This window comes from Vespula pensylvanica, chromosome 14, assembly GCF_014466175.1.
Source record: "Vespula pensylvanica isolate Volc-1 chromosome 14, ASM1446617v1, whole genome shotgun sequence".
Taxonomy (NCBI): Eukaryota; Metazoa; Arthropoda; class Insecta; order Hymenoptera; family Vespidae; genus Vespula; species Vespula pensylvanica.
Window position 1 is genome coordinate 4212817 of NC_057698.1, and position 19601 is coordinate 4232417.

Here is a 19601-nt window from a genome sequence, read left to right on the forward strand (position 1 = left end):
TCTCTCTCTCTCTCTCTCTCTCTCTCTCTCTCTCTCTCTCTCTCTCTTCCGTTCATCTCAACTTTTTTCTCGTCACATTCTTTCAAGTCTTCGCATACTTTCTCAACGAGTGACAAATCATTGCAAAAAAAAAAAGAAAAAAAAAGAAAAAAATTAATACTCTTCATCTCAGTTTTCCTTCATATTTTTTGAATATTTGTTTCTTTTTTCTTTTTTCTTTTTTCTTTCATAATAAAAAAAAGAAAAGAAAAAGAAAAAAGAAAAAGCAAATAAAACGTTAAGATTTAATTTTATAAATCATTATAAAATAATATTATTATACACGCGTATATAACGGAGGATAGAGGAAAATTTGTTCAAAGTATGAAGCGATCGATCTCTCGAACACGAAATTTCGTACACGGTGGCCAACAAATTCTTGTTTGAAAAGTGTAAAGCGCAAAGCTCTATAGATACGTGTGTATACATATGGAAGTATGTGTGCATTGTATGTGTGTTCACATGAGTAGGCGATATTTCGTGTGTGGGTCGAACCAAATCAGAGGCGTAATCACTTAAGAGCTTAACTCTTCCATTCTCGAAGTTAGCTGAGTAACATCGTAATGCTAATGAGAGATCGTGGTGTCTGTCATCTCCGTAATGACGACACCAAAATATCACCTAGATTTTCTGAATTTTATTTAAGATCAACGGGATCGACTTACGAGTGAAAATGGATTTAAATATTTTCCTTGCTAATTATTCTCTCTCTCTCTCTCTCTCTCTCTCTCTCTCTCTCTCTCTCTCTCTCTCTCTCTCTCTCTCTCTCTCTCTCTTTCCTTCTCTCTCTTTGATCGCATTTCACTTTACGCGATTTCTACCGAATAAAATTCAAATAAGATTTGGATAAACTCGTTAAAAGCTTAACGACGTGACACGAAAACTTTCAACTTCGTCGAATTTATCCCATCATTTAACCACTGCTACGCCAATGTACGACTGAGATACACAAGGCGGACAAAGATAACCTAATAATCGGCAACTATCTCTCTCAGTCTGTCGTCGAATTTTTTTATTTTTTTTTTATTAAAAAAAAAAAAAAAAAAAAAATACATATATAAAAAATAATAAATACAAAATGGTGGAGACCGGAATATTGCACGATTTTATACGGCGAGAGATCAGCGTCGTGCAATGGATTATAAAAGAGCAAAAGATTGTGTAAAATTAAAAAACTTGGTTTATTAATTCTTAATAGAGAGAATATCTAAATTCGTACGGATAAAATACTCGACTAAAAATCAACGATTAGTCGCGTTTTTTTGACGTTATATGATTTCATTAAACCAAATTATAAATATAATTTACAAAAAAAAAAAAAAAAAGAAAAAAAAAGAAACAAAAAAGAAAATAATAATTAACTATATTCTACCCTTTGAGAACCTTTAGAAATTCTAAAATCAACCTTGTGAACATTTGATTAAAAGTACGTTTCCTAATAGTAAATGTACGTCTGACAAAAAGAAACAGAAATAGAGATCAAAGAAAAAAAGAAAAAGAGACAGAGAGAGAGAGAGAGAGAGAGAGAGAACGGAAGGGAGCAGGTTGGCTTAACAGGTACATAGAACGCACCTAACACTAAAGCTATATAACTATGACTCGTTCTTGATAGCTACGTAGACGGCTTGGTGTATATGTCGTACATGGTAGGAAAGGTGTATCATGCATGCGCTCGGCGTGCAGGTAAAAGAAACGTCGTCATGGAAACGACCATGGCCATCCTCAATCAATACGCGATAGGGTGTCGGTTCGGTCTGTGACGCAGGCGAAAGGCCCACGTGGTCCTATCGGCCACGTGCGAGGCCTCGAGATTTTACTACACTCATATATTCTCACCCCTTTTCTATCGCTCTCTCTCTCTCTCTCTCTCTCTCTCGTTTTCTCTCTCTGCTTCGTCGTTTTTATCACCTTTTATACTAAATGGGATGGTTTTATAAATGTTGTCAAAATAAAGAAATTCGATGAATCTTTGTGTAGATATTATTAAACCTTCATTAAATCTCCATAACTTTATATAAGTTTGAAATTATGTACATATTAGTTTTATGCGTGTGTGTATGTGTGTGGATCTCTTAGATCTTATGTATTATTTAAAATGTCTATCGTATTTGTTAAATTAAGTTATATCATATAATCCATATATAGGTAGATACGTATTTAGTATCTAAAATATTGAAATCAATAATTTCTGATTAACAATTTAAAGATCTCGAAAATGTCTATAATGTATGTTAAGTATCAGTTATATAATACAACTTATATATATCATCTATAATATCTAGTAAGTCAATAATTTTTGATAATCTCTCAAAATAATAATTCAATAGGAACATTTTAAAATGAGTATCATTTCAGAAACATGAAATTCGAATGACTTTTTCATAGATCTTCTACAAGATCGATATTTCTTATGGCAATGATTTTCTCTTTAATCATTTGCTACCATGTTTCGATGGAAATACACATTCACAATGTCGTACCGGTGCATAGATAAAACTGTTGCATTCTCCGAAGAGGAAAAGAAAAAGAAAATCACGGAAAAGGATCGGTGAAAGCAGAAGAAATTTCTTAGCAAAGTTGCTCGGGAATGTCGAAGAATTTTCTAGGCTCTTCCACGTCATTCCTTTTCTACAAAGATATCCCATACTATATTACTACTAATACTACTACTGCTATTACCAACATTATTGCGATACATTGAAATAATAAATTGAGAAACATGTTATGAAAAATTGGTCACGCAAAACTGTATTCAGCGAGAGAGTAAAAGATTACTCATGACTACATTCCAAGAAGAAATTCATCAAAGATCATAGAACTACGTAAAAGATCTTTAATGGCTTGAAAAAAAAGAAAAAAAAAGATGTTTGTTTCCGAAATAAATGTACGATTTATTATCTAACAACGTGACTCAAAATACCGATTAAATAGGATCGCATGTAAAATAAAAGAAAATAAAAAGACAAAAATGTTTGTGTCCGCCTCTCTCTCTCTCTCTCTCTCTCTCTCTCTCTCTCTCTCTCTCTGTGGGGAGGGGGACGCGCACTGTTTTTATATGCGTATACGTTGTGAATTGTGTATTGAATATCTCACAAAATGATGATTTATTCGAGTGTCAAAGAATCGGATAATAAATGAGGGAGAGAATGTATAAGAGTTTCTAAAAGAATAGGGTTATTGGAGAAGAACAAAAAAGGGAGAGGGTCGAGACGATTCCATGCATATTGTAGTATCAAAGTTCTCTCTTTTTCTCATCATCGAGAGAGAAAGAGAGAGAGAGAGAACCACCTACGTCGAACGCTTTTACAAGACAAGCGATGCGAACGACGTACATACGCTTCATGGTGATGGCGATGGCGATACCCACGTGCGTTTTACACGTGAAAGAGGGATGAAAAACTGATCGGATTTGCACGGACCAGGTGGAAGGGCTTACGTCAACGGCGACCTGATATGCTTCTATCTCCAAAGAAAAAGATAGAAAGAAAAAAAGACAGAGAGAGAGAGAGAGAGAGAGAGAGAGAGAGAGAAGGATAGGTCTAACGAGGGAAGAAAGAAGATCCTAAAAAGAAAAAACAAAGGGATCTTTTTTTCTTTTTCTTTCTTTCCTTTTTTTCCATCAACATCTCCAGCTTTTATTTTCTTTCCATCCTTTTACTATTCTTTAACATTTACATTGATCTATGCATGTATCCCTTTTTTTCAAAACAGTTGAATCTTCAAAAAGATGAGTTAGTATCGTTAAATAGTTTTTGGGGGTGAAAAGAGGTCGAAAGGTCGACGAGGTCCACGCTGAAACCTGACCTTTTTCGCGAGATCTGATTTCACTCTGAGAGAGACAGATAGATAAAGAGAAAGAGAGAGAGAGAGATAAATAAAGAGAGAAACAGAGAAAGAGAAAGAGAAAGAAATAGAGAGAAAAAGATAACGATCGATGTATCATCGATCTAATGGCACCTTCGTCTTTCAAACTATCAGAATGTATTTTTATTTATATGATTTCTCTTGCAACGCATCATGTCTTATGAATAAATGAAAAGATATATATATATCTTACTCATAAAAATTGTTCGAATTAGTAAAGTTGTAAAAAAAAGGAAAAAAAAAAAAAATAGTTTCTAATACCATTTCCCGATCTCGATCGCTTTCACAACGCTACTCCAGATACTATCCTAATGCATTTGCATTTCTCTTATTAGGAATCTATCTCGATCCGTGTACCAAAAATACTTTGCTAACGTTCAATTATTAAACCGAGCGTCAGAATTTCAAAGTACCTACTCTCCTAGCCAAATTGGTCAATACTCCGACCCATATAAAAATATTGTGTTCGCTTGAACGAGAGACGTTTAAATGTTGCACCTTTCGAGTAAATCGTAACGAATATAAAACTGCTTGCTTATCTCACAAAGAAGATATGAAACATGTAAATTTTTGATCCTTTGTCCTTGGTTATATGCATTTTTTTTTCAATTTAATTCTTACCAGCTAGAAATCAATGATCGATTTTGGATTTTTAAACGAAGCCAAACTCGCGCGGTGATTGTTCGAAAACAAAAAAGGGAAAAAAAACCTTCGCCAACTTGAATTTTTTTTATCTTTGTCTCTCGATCTCGTTTTAAACACAAAAATTCTATGTGGTCATTTATTTTTTTCTTGTCGATCGATATGAACTCGTTAAGTTCTTATTTGCGCGTATTTTTATTTTGGTCAAGGAAAAATAAAAGAAAGAAAACATAAATATAACACAAATAAAAAGATACATATACATATATATATATATATATATATATATATATATATATATGTTTGACTTTTCTTTTGATAACGAATATTAGATAAATAAAAGAAAAGAAAATTATTTTGAGAAACGTGCTAATCGAAAATACTTATCTTCTCTTCGTCTCGACAAATTTATATCTCCATTCTGATTGCAAGAGAAAGTTCGTCTTGTCTTAATTTTTGCACTTATTCTTTAAAAAAAAAAAAAAAAAAAAAAAAAAAAAAGAAATAAATAAAAGAAAAGAAACAAAGAAAAAGAAAGGGAAAAAAAATCTATAACTTATCCTCGATTCGCGATACAACTTACCCGTTATCACGATTTATCTTTTTGAGATTGAAGAAGAAGAAGAAGAAATTGTTCGCGTATCGTAAGAGATTTTTATCTATTTTTATATCGATTATATCAAACGGCAACACTAATAAATTAATCTCGATGAACTTCGATCATTTGTTCTAGAACTTTTTGATAAAACATAAATTACAAAGAAAAAATGAAAATAAAGGAAAAAAAGAAATAATAATAATAATAATAATAATAATAATAATAATAATAATAATAATAATAATAATAAGAACAACAACAACAATAAAGTAAAGAACATATATATATCAAAGTTTAAAAGTTCCACTTTTCAAGAAAGTTGCAAAGTATACGTCGTTGAAAGAAATTCGCCACCTGAAATGATAATTGAAATTCTCTTTCGCGTGTCATTCGTCAGTTCTCATCAGCGTTGGTTTCAAGCGTGAAACGAGCCTCGGAGATGGGCGTGTTTCACGTGCGAAACTCCAAGCGACCGCTGCTCCCTTTTTACGGATGCATTAGCACGAAAAGGGGCTATTTTTTTAAATGTACCTGCGTAATACGTAACACCGCGGAGCGTTTTGTACGATTTTCCCTTTCATACACACACACACACACACATTCTCTCTCTTTATTCCTTATTATCCTACTTTTCTTTCTTTATTCCTAAATTTTCGGGTACAAGACGATGCATAAATTCTGACAAACAATTCATGACATTTTCGACTTTATCATAATTATCTTAAACAAGCGAGAAACGAGAAAGGAATTATCGTAACGCGATTTATTCGTACGATAAGATCAAACGTATATGTACGTGAATGAATACGTGTATGCGTGTAGATGTAAGAAAGAAATGATCTGAGGGAGTCGTATGAAATTTGTCTTCGCATTAGTTGTGGCTTGCATAACGTTTCCAAAACGTATGACGTCAGCACTTCCAGTGTGTATTCCTGAGAAGATTATCGATGAAACCATTCTCTTTCTCTTTCTCTCACTCACTCCTTTCGTTACCTCTATCTATCCACATCTATCTCTCTATATCCCTCTCTCTATTTCACTCTTAGTCTTTCTCTTTCTCTCTAACTAAAGCTCTCAGATGGATCGATGTCGAGACCGCGACGTTGCAGTTCCTTCGTAGAATTTTTATGAAGTCGAACCTTTTTTCGGACTTTACGATCGAAAATATGCACATCGAGAAACGAAAGAGAGAAAGAGGGGGGAGGGAGAGTCTATATGGCACATGAGAAGTCTTTCAAAAATGTCAACCAACAAAAACGAGTTAATCTCATATATGTACATATACTTATTCATCTCAATCATTAACGCGATAGCTTTTCGAAACTAATATTTAAAGGTCCGTGAAGCAATTGTTAGCATTATCTATCTATGTTTCATAGATAACGTCGAGCTTCTGGGAAAAAAGGAAAAAGGAAAAAAAAAGATTTTAATTTAGTTATTATTTAATATACGCGAGAATCTCCCGAAATCGAAAATGAGTTCGTTAGACTCAATAATTCTCTCTCTCTCTCTCTCTCTCTCTCTCTCTCTCTCTCCTTCGTTTTCTCTTTTTACTCTATTCTTTTTTCTTCCAAACTATCTAAAATTCGATCCGTCGCTTTTACAGATTAATTATGGTATTTTAAAGATATTAAAAATGGATCCGTTTAAATACATTTCCCTCATCCCTCCCACAAAAAAAAAAAAGAATACGTACCATATACACTACAGGGGCAAATGATCCCAGATAATTTTTCAATGTTATAAAATTGACAACTTGTTTGACGTAGAGAAAACGGAAAGTATATGTAAGTGGATACATACGTTACATGGGAGCCAAGAGGAACTTATGCGTTTCTATTGGATATTCATTTGCCTTTCATCTCGTATAAAGCGTATTGTTGCGTTACGAATGTTCCGCATGCCATGAATAAAATGAAGGCAAACTTAGTTTTGTATTGTCGACGAACGTGAAGAAGAAAAAAGAGAAAGAAAAAAATAGAGAGAGAGAGAGAGAAAGAAAAAAAAAGAAAGAAGAAAAATATCAAACCATTTCTATATGATTTCGTTCTGGATTCTTTTCCTTTCGTGAGACATCAAACGCAAAAGATAAAATAAAACAAAAAAAAAAAAAAGGGGAGGAATATAAAATCCTGAATATATTTAACGAATTAAAAAAAATAAATAAATAAATAAACAAAAAATAGAGAAACAAAATAAAACAAAAGAAAAAGAAAAGAAAGAAAAATTACATAACAGGCAGATATCTCACGATTTTATCCACCGTGAGAAACAGAAAAGTAATTTATCGCAATTGGCGATACATAAAACTTCCTTTCCTCGAAAACAATAATAATCTTCAATGAGAATTCCGATAAAGTCGTTTCTGTCTCTCTTTCTCTTTCCCTTTCTTTCTCTCTCTCTCTCTCTCTCTCTCTCTCTCTCTCTCTCATAAAGATTTATGTCATCGAATGATCTAGTAGACCATTCTCACCGTGTCACGCATTTCTATGAATGAAAGGAGTCAACGTTAGGTCATACATATTAGAAATTTACATATGTTCGAGGAGCCATATTGTACCTGTGCATTGTGCTATGAGGTCACGGCATTGCGCGAGATAAGTATTATTATTATCATTATCATTATCGTTATTATTATTGTTATTATTATTATTATCATTATCATTATTGTTGTTGTTGTTATTATTATTATTGTTGTTAATGCACATCATATAGATTTAGATTTTTTCTTTCTCCTTTATTTCTTCTTATTTATTTATTTATTTATTTACGTTTTTTTTTTTTTTTTTTTTTTTACGATAAAAACGACCATCTTCGATAAGATTGCCCAAACGAGCGAACATAAGAGGCTTAAGAGTCCCCAAGCGTGCACATAACTTACGCGTGTATAAACCTACGCATGTGCGTGTACAAATACATACATAAGAATATACACGCGTGTATTTGTATTTCTAAAGTACGACTTTCCATAACCGGAAAATGTAAACGTGGAGGGTCCATGGAAAAATATTTTTCGATCGATCTTCGTCTACGACCGGATGTCATTCGATCTTAAGCTTCACAGAAATCTCTCATCTCGCTTAACTTGATAAGATTATAAAGGTATATATATATATATGTATCTATGTATATGTCTGTATAGGTGTTATATGTGAAGAAATAAAAAGAAAGAAAGAAAAAAAGGAAATGAAGATAGATCGATGATTACGATCGTTTCGTAGAAAAATAAAGTAACGAAGTGCCACGAACGTATTTACTACAATTTTCATTATCGTTTAAACGTTATAAAAAAAAAAAGAACAAAAATGAAAAAGAAAAAAAAAAAACAGAAAGAAAGAAAAAAAGAAACAAAAGGTAAAATTTACCTGCAAGTTTCTTCGCAATTATCTTCTTTTCTTCGTACGTATCACTCCTGTCTAATGTTCTATCTATTGTTTCGATAATTTTGTACGCATGCAATCGTTGAAATTTACTGCGTAAATCGCACATTTCGAAATATTTATAACGAAGGAAATCTTTCTGCAATACCGGTGCAGCTTTATGCCTACAAAACTCCACCGATAGATGGCAGTATCTTATGGAACGTGCTCGATATTGCATATTATTTGTTTTTGTTTTCTCTTTACTTCTCTTTATGATTAAAAGAACTTCAGTGTTTTTCCGCAATTAGTATGAATATTAAGAACTTAGAGAACATTGATGCATTCTATTCGATAAGATGACACATGTTTCTGTAATAAGAAATCTATAAGAAATCTATTGGAAGAAGAATACGTAATCATGCGTATTCATTGGTCTACGCATGTACTTTTAATACATAGAAGATAAATTAAATTAAATAGTGCTGTAGACACTACTTTGAATTTCGTTGCATTAGATTTTATAAAGAAATCAAATATAAAAGTTGTACTAGTACATTAAAATGTATTAGATTTATATGGTTTATACGTCGCATCATAAATAATATATCCAGATATGTTAGTAAATAGTTTTCTAGCATGTACGAATAAAAGATAGCATTTCTCAAATTAGATCCTTCGGATACAAGATACAAGTTCAGTTATTGCATGCATCATAAAGCTATAAGAATTATTTAAGAAAGCAATTACATTGAAGCGATGTTCCAAAGCAACCTATGTACGTAAACTGTAAATAAATAAATCTAATGTTATACGATAACTTTCAAGTATATCCCATAGAGTCTTTTATCACGAACCGTCTCATATTCTCTATACGTCTTAAAGTTATACGAGTAGAGGTATCACCTTAACACCGGCACCTTATACTAATTCATGAACCTGAAATAGGTAAGGACATATAAACCATAAAGGAAAGTGAAAGATTTAAAGGATCTTGAAATGTAACATTAAGACAAGCCTATCATTCGAACCCACGAAACAGGCGATTCTCTGTTGGTTTGTAATTCGAAATTCACGAGATCAATATATCTCGTTCGACGAACACACAGTACACAGAAGGCACACACGTCTTTGCTCAACTCATTCGACCTTCGTTAAGCGTAAGCTCACATACGAGGGACGGTGTTAAGTGCTCGGCCAAGATGCATCGCGACGAGCTAATCTCTCTCTCTCTCTCTCTCTCTCTCTCTCTCTCTCTCTCTCTCTCTCTCTCTCACCCTCTTTCTCTCTTTCTTTTTCTCTCTCACTCGCTATCACACATATACACACACAACAGAGCCAGATCCACCCAACGTTCTTACTCCCTCTCTTTCACTTTTCTTTTTCTCCCTGTCTCAACCGAAAATCGCACGGTAGCAACGTGCATGTGTATACGTGCGTGAAGGCCATGTCCCCCCTAACAGACTGTATAACTCCTGACGAATGACTTTTTGAAAAGGGTAAACAGGCGAGGAGGAAACGACGTTACTCACAGTTTGTCACCGGCGGGTCCTCGGCTTCCGGACGATTCCCCCTTCACACCGCTAATTATTTGACTTCGCGCAGCAACATTATTGTGTCGTACGGGGAAAAAAAAAGGACCGAGAGCGAGTTTGATCAAAACCACAATTTTCGTGACGTCATCGGCTCTCGGGCATGCGCAAAACGATATCGGTGATTTTCCATCGAACCGCGAAAACACGTGCAACGAGTCGACGCCACTTTTTCTTCTTTTTCGTCGTTGTCTTTCTTTTCTTATTTTTATTTTTCTTCTTCTTCTTCTTCTTCGTCGTCTTCGTCGTCGTCGTCTTCTTCTTCTTCTTCTTCTTCTTCTTCTTCTTCTTCTTTTCCTCCACTTTCTGCTCTCAATCTCTCTCTCTCGCTCTCATTCGTTCGCTCGCTCTCTCTCTCTCTCTCTCTCTCTCTCTCTCTTTCGCTCTCGCTTATTCACTCGTTCGTTCTCTCTCTCTCTCTCTCTCTCTCGCACTCTTTGATTTTCCTTCCACCGATGTGCGCGCCTACATCGCTAAGAAACGCGTAACATTATCGCGTCGAAGCGGTTTGGTCTTCTACAGATTCCAACTGCGATTCGCGAAACCGACCAAGACTGCCGACATCTATCCATCCACTCCCACTTGTTAAGTGACGTACACTGACGTCATCGATAGTTTACCTTGAAGCATGACATTGAGTCACAGGTTGGACAATCGCTTAATCCAAAATTCTCTGGCAGTATTTAAACGGTAACTTTTCATTTCGACGTTCGATCACTTAATGAGCAATATATGAATGTATATATGTCCGTCCTCTTTCGATTTTAATGTCCTTCGTGATCCGATACAAAGTTGTTTACGCGGAGCGTGCCGGAAGACTGACTGATCTTTTTTCGTTATTTCTCGCCATATTGTTATGCGAACGTTGATTGGTTGGTTTACGTATGAATAATCGCGAAAAGTTTGTAAACACGTTATTATCATATAATTATTCCATTGTTGTATATATTTAATTTTTTATTGTCTCGTTTAATGCTAAATGTGTTATTTTTTTATTATTTAATAGAGTGCAATAAGAAAGATTAATGAATAATAGCCATTAATATTGTAATAATGAATGCACGAATTCTATTGGTTCGATATTTCTGTCCAATCTTTTATGCTGTTAAAGTAATATGGCGTAGTTTATAACCGTGAAACTGTCATTATTTTAGGTTTGAATTTGTAACATTGAATAAAAATTATATTAAACCTGCAAAATGAGGAAATTATATAGAACTTATATACCAAATAAATTTAGAAGGTAAAGTTATATTGTTATTATGTAAAAATATATAAGAATTAGATACGATTTTTATATACATAAATACAGGTAGAGTCGTACATAGTTGCAAGTAAATCTATATGGTAGATCTATATAGTGTGAGTATCTATAAAATGACTCATTGTTTGTTTGTAATGAATATCTTTATCTATCCGTGCAATAACTTTTACAGAATATTACATTTATTTTATTTCACCGCAATAATCTCTTTTCTAAAATAAAATCGAATATATTACCAGTCTATCGAGTCATGATAAGAATAGACAACGGAAAAAGAATTATATAATATTCAAATATTAATAAAATTATAGTAACGTTATTATTTTTTGAAATCCTTTTGATACTATTTGTTCCAAGATAAATTTTTACCGTTAAGAAACTTAACTATTTTAATTAAATTAAAATAAAAATCTTAAGCAAAAGAATAAAAGTTTTAACTCTTTTACATAGTATAGTAAAGACTATTTTTTAAGTTTGTAAATTATCTTGTTTTATTAATATTATCTATATAAAACTTACAATGCTTGTATAACATTGAACGATAATATTAAAAATAATTACAATTGACAAGAGATACGAATAGGTAAGAGACATGAAAGTATATCAGTCTTAGCTTTTCAAGAGGAATGACACAAAATTTAACAAAGCTATTGGAAATTCTTATTTCTCCGGAGTGGTGGTTGTTTGGATAATACCTTTTTGGGTTGTAGTTTCTTCACGATTATTCTCTGTAACTTCCTTTTCATCGTCTTTACGCGTTACTGCCGGTTTACCAGTAAGTTCGATTTTAATCTTTTTCTCATTTGGTTTTTCCAGACTCTCCTTCAAAGGTGTCATGATGGTTAATATTCCATCTGTCGATATATTTGAGGAAACTTTATCGGCATCTGCTTGATTCGGAAGCAAATATCTACGAACGAATTGTCTCGAAATGAAACCATGTTCGTCCCTCTTCTCTTCGTGTTTACCCTCGACAACGATGTATCTATTAACGATCTTTACATTGATCTCTTCGGGCTTGAATTGATGTACATCTAACATGACCTTGAAGATATGCTTATCAGCAGTAATGGTCGAGGTGCCACGGTCATCTAATTTGAAGAGATCAGCCCACGGTCGGTAATACAGATCTGAAACAGCACTGTTAGGAAGAGATAATGGATAAAAACTGTCCATTATTCGAAGCTGTTCAGGATACAAGCCTAATCCAAAATTCTGATCCATCAATCTATGAGGCCGATCTAAATCTGCCCACCAAGCAGAGAATAACAATGGTAATAAAGGCGTCATAATTATTTCTTCTTTTTCTTCTTCTCTTTATACAATTTACTCCCCTTCAAAAATAATGATTACTTCGTTTATCTCGTAAACTCTCACCCGCTCGATATAAAAAAAATGCACGCTTTTCTTTGCACTTCTTTCGTATGTTTGCTTCGACTGAATAGCAGTTCCACGCACGCCGGTATTTATGTACAGCTTGCTTTTATCGGTAGAGGGGATAAGAAGTTCTGGATATTTCGAGAAATACTAAAACGCCACGTAAGGAATTTGAAAACTCGATTTTGTATGTGCTCATTTTTATCAAGGGCGATATTTCAAGAAATTAAAATATCAATTAACGTTGCGTGTGTCTTTGCTTTTATTTATTCTTCTATTGTAATTTCTATTTTCAACTCTTCGATCGTTCCTTTTGTTTTTTGTTCTATGCATCGTTAGCTTATAATTGCACGCGTTAAATGTGTCAAGTATAAAAAATTTGCAAGTTTTAAGTTGATAATGAAGGTATGTTTATCGTATGTCGTTTAAAAGAAGGACAAATATAGTATTTAAAATATAAAGACTGGAAAATTTTCGAAGATCTTTTAATTTGTTACATTGAAAATTTGTTTATATGTTAATTTCGAAAAACTTTCTTCAAAATTGAAAAGTCGTGATAATTTTTATTGGCCGTGCAAAGACTCAATGATCTAAATATTTTCTACTGGACTGTAATTAAAATTAATATGATACATATATATACACACGCACACGCGCAATTTCGTAGTTTAACTGAGAGATAAACAAAGAAATAAGTCGTGCTGTGCATACGTATTTATGCATCTGTTTAAACTTCTTTTATATTACAGTAACGTTGACTCACACTTAGGATGACGAAATTTATGCCATTTTTAAAAAGAAGAGTCATGTATTTACAATATTACGTGTAATAGGAGTTGCTCGAATTTTATAAAAGTCAAGGATATTATTATCATTTTTGAAAATATAAACAAAATTCTAAGAACTTATTATAACATAAAATATTAAATTATTTATTTAATACAAAACCATATATATATATATATATATAAATATATATATATATATATTACGTAAGACTATTTTCTTTAAAAAAAGAAAACAATAGAGTTATTACATTTCAACAATAAATACAAAAAAGTATTCTTTAAATGTAGACAAAAATTCTGTAGAAACTGCGAAAATGTTTTATTTCTTAAGGACAAGGTCATACATGCATGTAGAATAATTCGTATTAGTCATGGGAAATGTTGGATATACGTAAATTTTGTTGAAGAAATGAATCTTGTATTACAGAAAAAGATCGAGAGAGATCGAGAGAGATTGAAAGTAATCAAGAAAGAGAGAGAGAGAGAGAGAGAAGAGATAACGGTCAATGTACTCGAGCTTTGAGACATAACACAACGATGCATGCGTCGGCGCACTGAAAATTGCACCTTGCAAAACGTATCACAAACGTTTCCGTCTAGTTACCGCCTACGATCGATTTTCAAAGGATTTCTATACGCTTGCTTATATAAACAAAAAGAATGGAAACCATTATGTATTCATTCAAAATAGCCTATCGTTTCCGTGAGAATTTTGGATCATTTTTTTTTCTTTCTTATTATATTTTATATCTTCAAAATAAATAAAAGAAAAAGATTTGTAAAATTCGTAAGAACATTTGTACAGAAATCATATTTTTTTAAGTTAATTTTAGAAATAAGTTGCATCATTTTTCATTCATTTCTAATACGTCGATAATAAATTGATAACAAACGTTGCCTATATTAGTGTGCTTATTTAATCAAAAACGAGAATATTAGAATGTTTTCATAAGAAATATTATTTTTTTTTTAATTTAGATTTTTTATTTTTGCCTAGAAATTGCATCATCTTTTTTATTATATCTCATACCCTAACAATGAATCAAGTGAATTGTAAAATTGTTTAAACAAAAAAAATTGTCTTGAAATAGAACGAATAAAGTGATGAATTCATTGAAAAACGTATGTAGATATTTATGCAGATATATCGCTGTGTAAATCTCTGAGAATAACCACGGACGATGCACTTAGACATTTGTTGACTTGGCATTCTATTTAAAATTTGAAACACGTTGTTATTAATATAATGACACGTAAGAAAGTAACGTTAATTTTGCGATCAGTTGCATTTGTTTTTTAATATAATAAGAGTATTAAAATTTCAAAAAATGCATTCAAAAAATCTGTAAAATTTCATGCAAAATATTTTACAAAATTACGTGACAAAAATCATTACAAATTTGTATGAACAAATAAGATAGAAAAAAGAAAACAGAAGATTTTTGATGTGTTCTAGAATTTCCATAAAAAGAAGCATCTCGAAATTTCGATGAAGGATTCGAATGCACTATTCTTGCACGCCGTCTCACCCGGTACAGATATAAAAGTATGTCACAGAGATCCATCGATTCAGTAAACGTGCAACTGACAACGAGTGAACTCTCTAAGAGAAAAAAAATATCAACACAGTGTTATATCAGATTTCAATTCAAATTAAAACGTAAAAAAGTTTTGAAAAGAATAATAAAGGTGCATTGATCGGATCGAGAATGTCACTAATCCCAAAATTATTTTCTCATTGGTGGGAAATGTTGGAACAACCACATAGATTGTACGATCAACGTTTTGGTATGGGAATATATCCAGAACAATTTTTTAGACCATCCATGTTAGACAAATTGGAAGGCAAAAGATCGTCACCATTTTCAGTGTGCTCAACATTTTATAAGTATTATCGACCATGGGCTGATCGTATTCGCGATGAGAATACCAGTGGTTGGTCTGTCATTAAAAATGATAAAGATAAGTTCCACGTAACCTTGGACGTTCAACAATTCAAACCTGAGGAAGTTAACGTCAAGATTGTCGATAATTACATCGTTATTGAAGGTAAGGATCGAATGATTCAATGGTTAACAAACTTGCTGATGAAATGTAAATTGGATCGACCGATGAATGAACTATATAATATTCTATGGTATCTCTTTTTTTTTAACAGGCAAACACGAAGAACAACAGGACGATCATGGCGTCATTTCCAGACACTTCATAAGAAAATATTTGGTACCTGATCAATGTGATCCTGAGAAAGCAACAAGTTCGTTATCTTCCGACGGTATCCTCACGATAACAGCACCTAGAAAACCAGAAGCTGTTGAACAAAAGAAAGAACGAATTATTAAGATCGAACATATGGTAAAACCAGCGTTAGAAAACGAAGAAAAAAAGACTGCTTCGTAAAAATAAAAATTAATAGAATCTATTCATTTTTGTCTCATTCTATGTTCTTTTTCGTTCATCTTTTCATTGTATTCTGTATTATTTTTTATTATCTTATAATGGTCTATCTGTTATAATATATTGTAGTATATATTAATAGAATATTTTTAATTTGTTATCCACTCAAAATTGGCTTGTTACGTAAGATCTCCTCGCATTCACCAATTATCCACATAATTATCTATGTTAAATCAAGATAATTGCTCTGAAATACCACGAAATATACGTAAACATATAATCGTGAAGCTGCGTGACTCATGAAATGGGAAAGATGAAAATTATTGATGATTGCAATTTATTAGAATTCAATCGTAATAGAAAAGGTAATATATTTTTTACTAGAAGATCTTTCAATTTAAAATTTATGTTTTACTTTGAAATCGTGAATTATGTAATCAGCTGTTCAAATACTTTTTATATAACTTATCTGTAAAAGAACACAAAACGTATACTAGCGATATTTCATTTCTTTGCACATTTATTTTAGAGTAAAGTAAATATGTGCACTAAAATATTTGTAAATATAAATTATTTCGTAACCATTAGAAAGTAAATAGAAAAGTGCAGTTTTGTTTTTATATGAACAAAGTAATTTGAAGAAATATTATTATTTTCCAATATTATATTGATATTGATTTATATTTTGTATATTTAAAATAAAAGTTTAGTTTTTATCTATTTATAAACGAAAAACAAAATCATTATATACACAATAATAATTTTAATAATTATTATATAGTATAATATAGTCATATATTACATTATAGTATAGTTTAATTAATATATGTATACACAATGATGGCCTTAACTAATTCGCATAATTTCCATATTTCTACTTTACAAATATTTAAGATCTCAACTGTATATACATATAGTAGTTAAATATATAATACATATATATATATATTTTTTTTTTAAACAAAATTTTATTAATAAAACTACATATATCTAAACAGCTAAAAATGCATATTGTCACGCGCAACCACGCGTTTGAACAGAAATAAACTTTAATAACAAAACAAAAGCAATTTATATACAATTAACAGTTTGCAAACTCTCATAAGAAAATGTACAATCATTTCAGAACGTTCGCGAGTCACGTTTTTTCCGGACGAGCTCCCTTTAAAGACAGACAATAACTCATTGTTATATGTCAAATTATCTGGTCTCTAAAAAGAGTCTTTTAGTTCCAAGTTCATTCCAAATTTTTCTAGGCAAACTCGTAACATTATCCTCCCTCTCCGTAGTTATCGTTCCGAGTTTACTAAGATCTTCACCAAACGAGCTGCTTCCGACTTTTTCGTGTTGAAAATCTCAAGCTCTAGGATATCCATCGAAAACTCTTCTTCCGCTTTCTCGCAGGATCCTTCAACCACGAAATCTTCATGAACCAAAACGGAACTCGTTCCTTACTTCTTCTTCAAAAAAAGTCCCCTTCTAGGCGCTTTCTCGTCGTAGTCTGTAGTATCATATGCATGAGGAAATGATAGAATACCAAAAGCCTATCCCATCCGTTAATCGACCTAACATTCATTCAAAACACAAACTCGCTTCGCCCGTAGGAAAAATTATAGTTTAAAAACCCCAAGGAAATTGGCGTAGTTCTCTCTCTTCCTTTTTTTCTTCTGTCATCCCCGGATTATCCATGGATTATACTTCTTTTTCTTCACGCATTCTTCTCACCCAATCCAGACGCAACCCAAATTTCGTATCTTAGTCCGAAACGTCCATTAAACGAACATTTTATCCAAGAAAATATTCTAGAAATATATTTTACTTATCATAAGGAATTTTCTCATCCTTTTCGAGCATTAAAAATGAAACATTCAGTTCATGATTCTCAGCCGAATATCTACATCCTCGGCATATTCTATTTCGCCTATCTACGAGATAGTCACCTCTCTGTGACTCTTCCCTTTCCCAGAAATTTCAAAGGCAAGCTCCGACTCAACAGGTACTTCTTTCGTCGTACAAACTTACAAATCTGAAACGAGTCCTCTTGCCAATCTGGTCTTTTTTTTTTTTTTTTTTTCTTTTTTTTTCGCTTTTAGAATAACTATTCTTTCTACTGAATTTGTCCATTCTTCCATCGTCTCTCGTTTAACACAATAACTACATTGCGTCTTTGAACTATATGATCGTCTGGATAATCTTTTTTCCATACTAGTACTGTAATTCCTCTATTATCTCCTGTTTTCTTATATCCTCGATTATCTAATCAATTTCTCCGCTTAAAAGCTCCATGAAGTGCTATCCTTCGAGGAATTTATTTTATGCGGCGAAAATTAATCAGCTCTATAACATCTTTCACAATTCTACAATTTCCCGCGACAATATGCTCTTCTGAACAATTTTGTAGAAATTTCGGCGAAAAATTCGCCTTCTGCTCCGTCGAGAGATTTCCAGAATTCTCTTGAAGAACATTATTGAAATTATTTCACAACTTTTCTGAAAACCCTCTATCGAATCTGAATTTCTCATAATAACCTTCTGAAACTGCTTGTCTAATCTCGTCTTTGATAAAAAAATCACATTCTAATATACAATCATCTATCCAGTATCAATGAAATATCCTTTCAGAAGTAATATCCACCATCACTAAAAATATCCTTTCAGAAAATGCTCTTAATTTTATTAAAGATTCCATCGTCTTTTTAACCAACAAAACTTTTCCTTATTCCTGCCAACGAGCTCCTTTTTAATTTACGATCGACGAACTGGGGAAATGTGTAAATTATCCTGCTATTTTGCTCTACAATCGACACCGTTTACGTCTGGATCATTTGACCTCCAAACTCATACATATTTACGTTCTGTAGCAAATCTTGTTTTGATTCGACTGGCGAGTATCTTGTAAAGAGCAGAAAACATTTGAAATAAATTTATCGATTATTTAACTTCATTTTTATAATCTGTTTTTAATATTTTTTGACAATATTTCTATTAACAAAATGTAATATTGAATCTATTGGGTAGATTTCATATATTTCAGCGATCTAAGAAATAAAAAATATATTAGGTCTCTAAAAATATCTGAATTCGTAAATATAGTCAACTAGACATTAAATATCTCTAATAGTTTTATTATATAAAGTTTGTTGAAATTATTGAATGTCTAAAATTATATTAAAAATATTTTCAAGGAACAGAGAGAATACAAAGATTAAAGCTGTTGTTTGAATCGAAGCGCCTGTGTAGACAAAATATGAACTACAAACCCAAGCAGGGAACGTTGTTCTCATTACGCGTTTATCGTATCGGTGTATAAGCTTGTGTCGATTATACCTCACTCACGCGTATAACAATCAGTTCCGTGTAAGTTAAAGTAAGTAGTGTTAGTAAGTTGTCAACTTATACTTTTCAATCTCTCATACGTATATCTTCGTTGATAGTGTATCCATTTTATAGTCATCTATGCTAGATATCGGTATGCATTTATTTCACAATATATAAAGGATAATAAATTATTTGATTATTTTTGTTTATGTCAATAAAATAAAAAAAAAAACTATCGGAATCACTTAGCCTTGAGAAACTTACGATTTCTATATTACGAATCTAAATGTTTACTAATATGTTACATACTGTTTTTGGAATTTTACGTTTCTAGTTTATAAAATATAAAGGGAAATACAAATT

At 32.2% G+C, this 19601-nt stretch overlaps 3 protein-coding genes across 4 annotated transcripts in view; 1 reads left to right on the top strand and 2 right to left on the bottom strand.

The window, feature by feature from the left end:
* Window positions 1-10378, bottom strand: part of LOC122634225 (myocyte-specific enhancer factor 2) — a 57408-nt gene extending 47030 nt beyond the window's left edge. For both annotated transcript variants that reach the window (XM_043822945.1, XM_043822948.1), the window contains exon 1: window positions 10035-10378. The gene's annotated coding sequence lies outside the window, so the exon portion shown is untranslated. The remainder of the gene's footprint in view (window positions 1-10034) is intronic.
* Window positions 10379-11822: 1444 nt separating this feature from the next.
* LOC122634226 (protein lethal(2)essential for life-like) lies at window positions 11823-12971 on the bottom strand. Its single transcript, XM_043822955.1, has one exon. The coding sequence runs from the start codon at window positions 12646-12648 to the stop codon at window positions 12019-12021; it is 630 nt and encodes a 209-aa protein (XP_043678890.1). The 5' UTR covers window positions 12649-12971; the 3' UTR covers window positions 11823-12018.
* Window positions 12495-15947, top strand: LOC122634227 (protein lethal(2)essential for life-like). The gene is made up of 3 exons (XM_043822956.1): window positions 12495-12632; window positions 14980-15572; window positions 15682-15947. Exons 2-3 carry the CDS (start codon window positions 15233-15235, stop codon window positions 15921-15923), a joined length of 582 nt encoding a protein of 193 aa, XP_043678891.1. The 5' UTR covers window positions 12495-12632; window positions 14980-15232; the 3' UTR covers window positions 15924-15947.
* The last annotated feature ends 3654 nt before the right edge of the window (window positions 15948-19601 follow it).

Excerpts from the sequence above, each read along its gene's own strand:
- LOC122634226 (XM_043822955.1), bottom strand. The coding sequence starts at position 12,648 with ATGACGCCTTTATTACCATTGTTATTCTCTGCTTGGTGGGCAGATTTA.
- LOC122634227 (XM_043822956.1), top strand. The coding sequence starts at position 15,233 with ATGTCACTAATCCCAAAATTATTTTCTCATTGGTGGGAAATGTTGGAA. Across the intron at positions 15,573-15,681 it reads TAATTACATCGTTATTGAAG|GCAAACACGAAGAACAACAG; the intron begins GTAAGGATCGAA and ends TTTTTTTAACAG.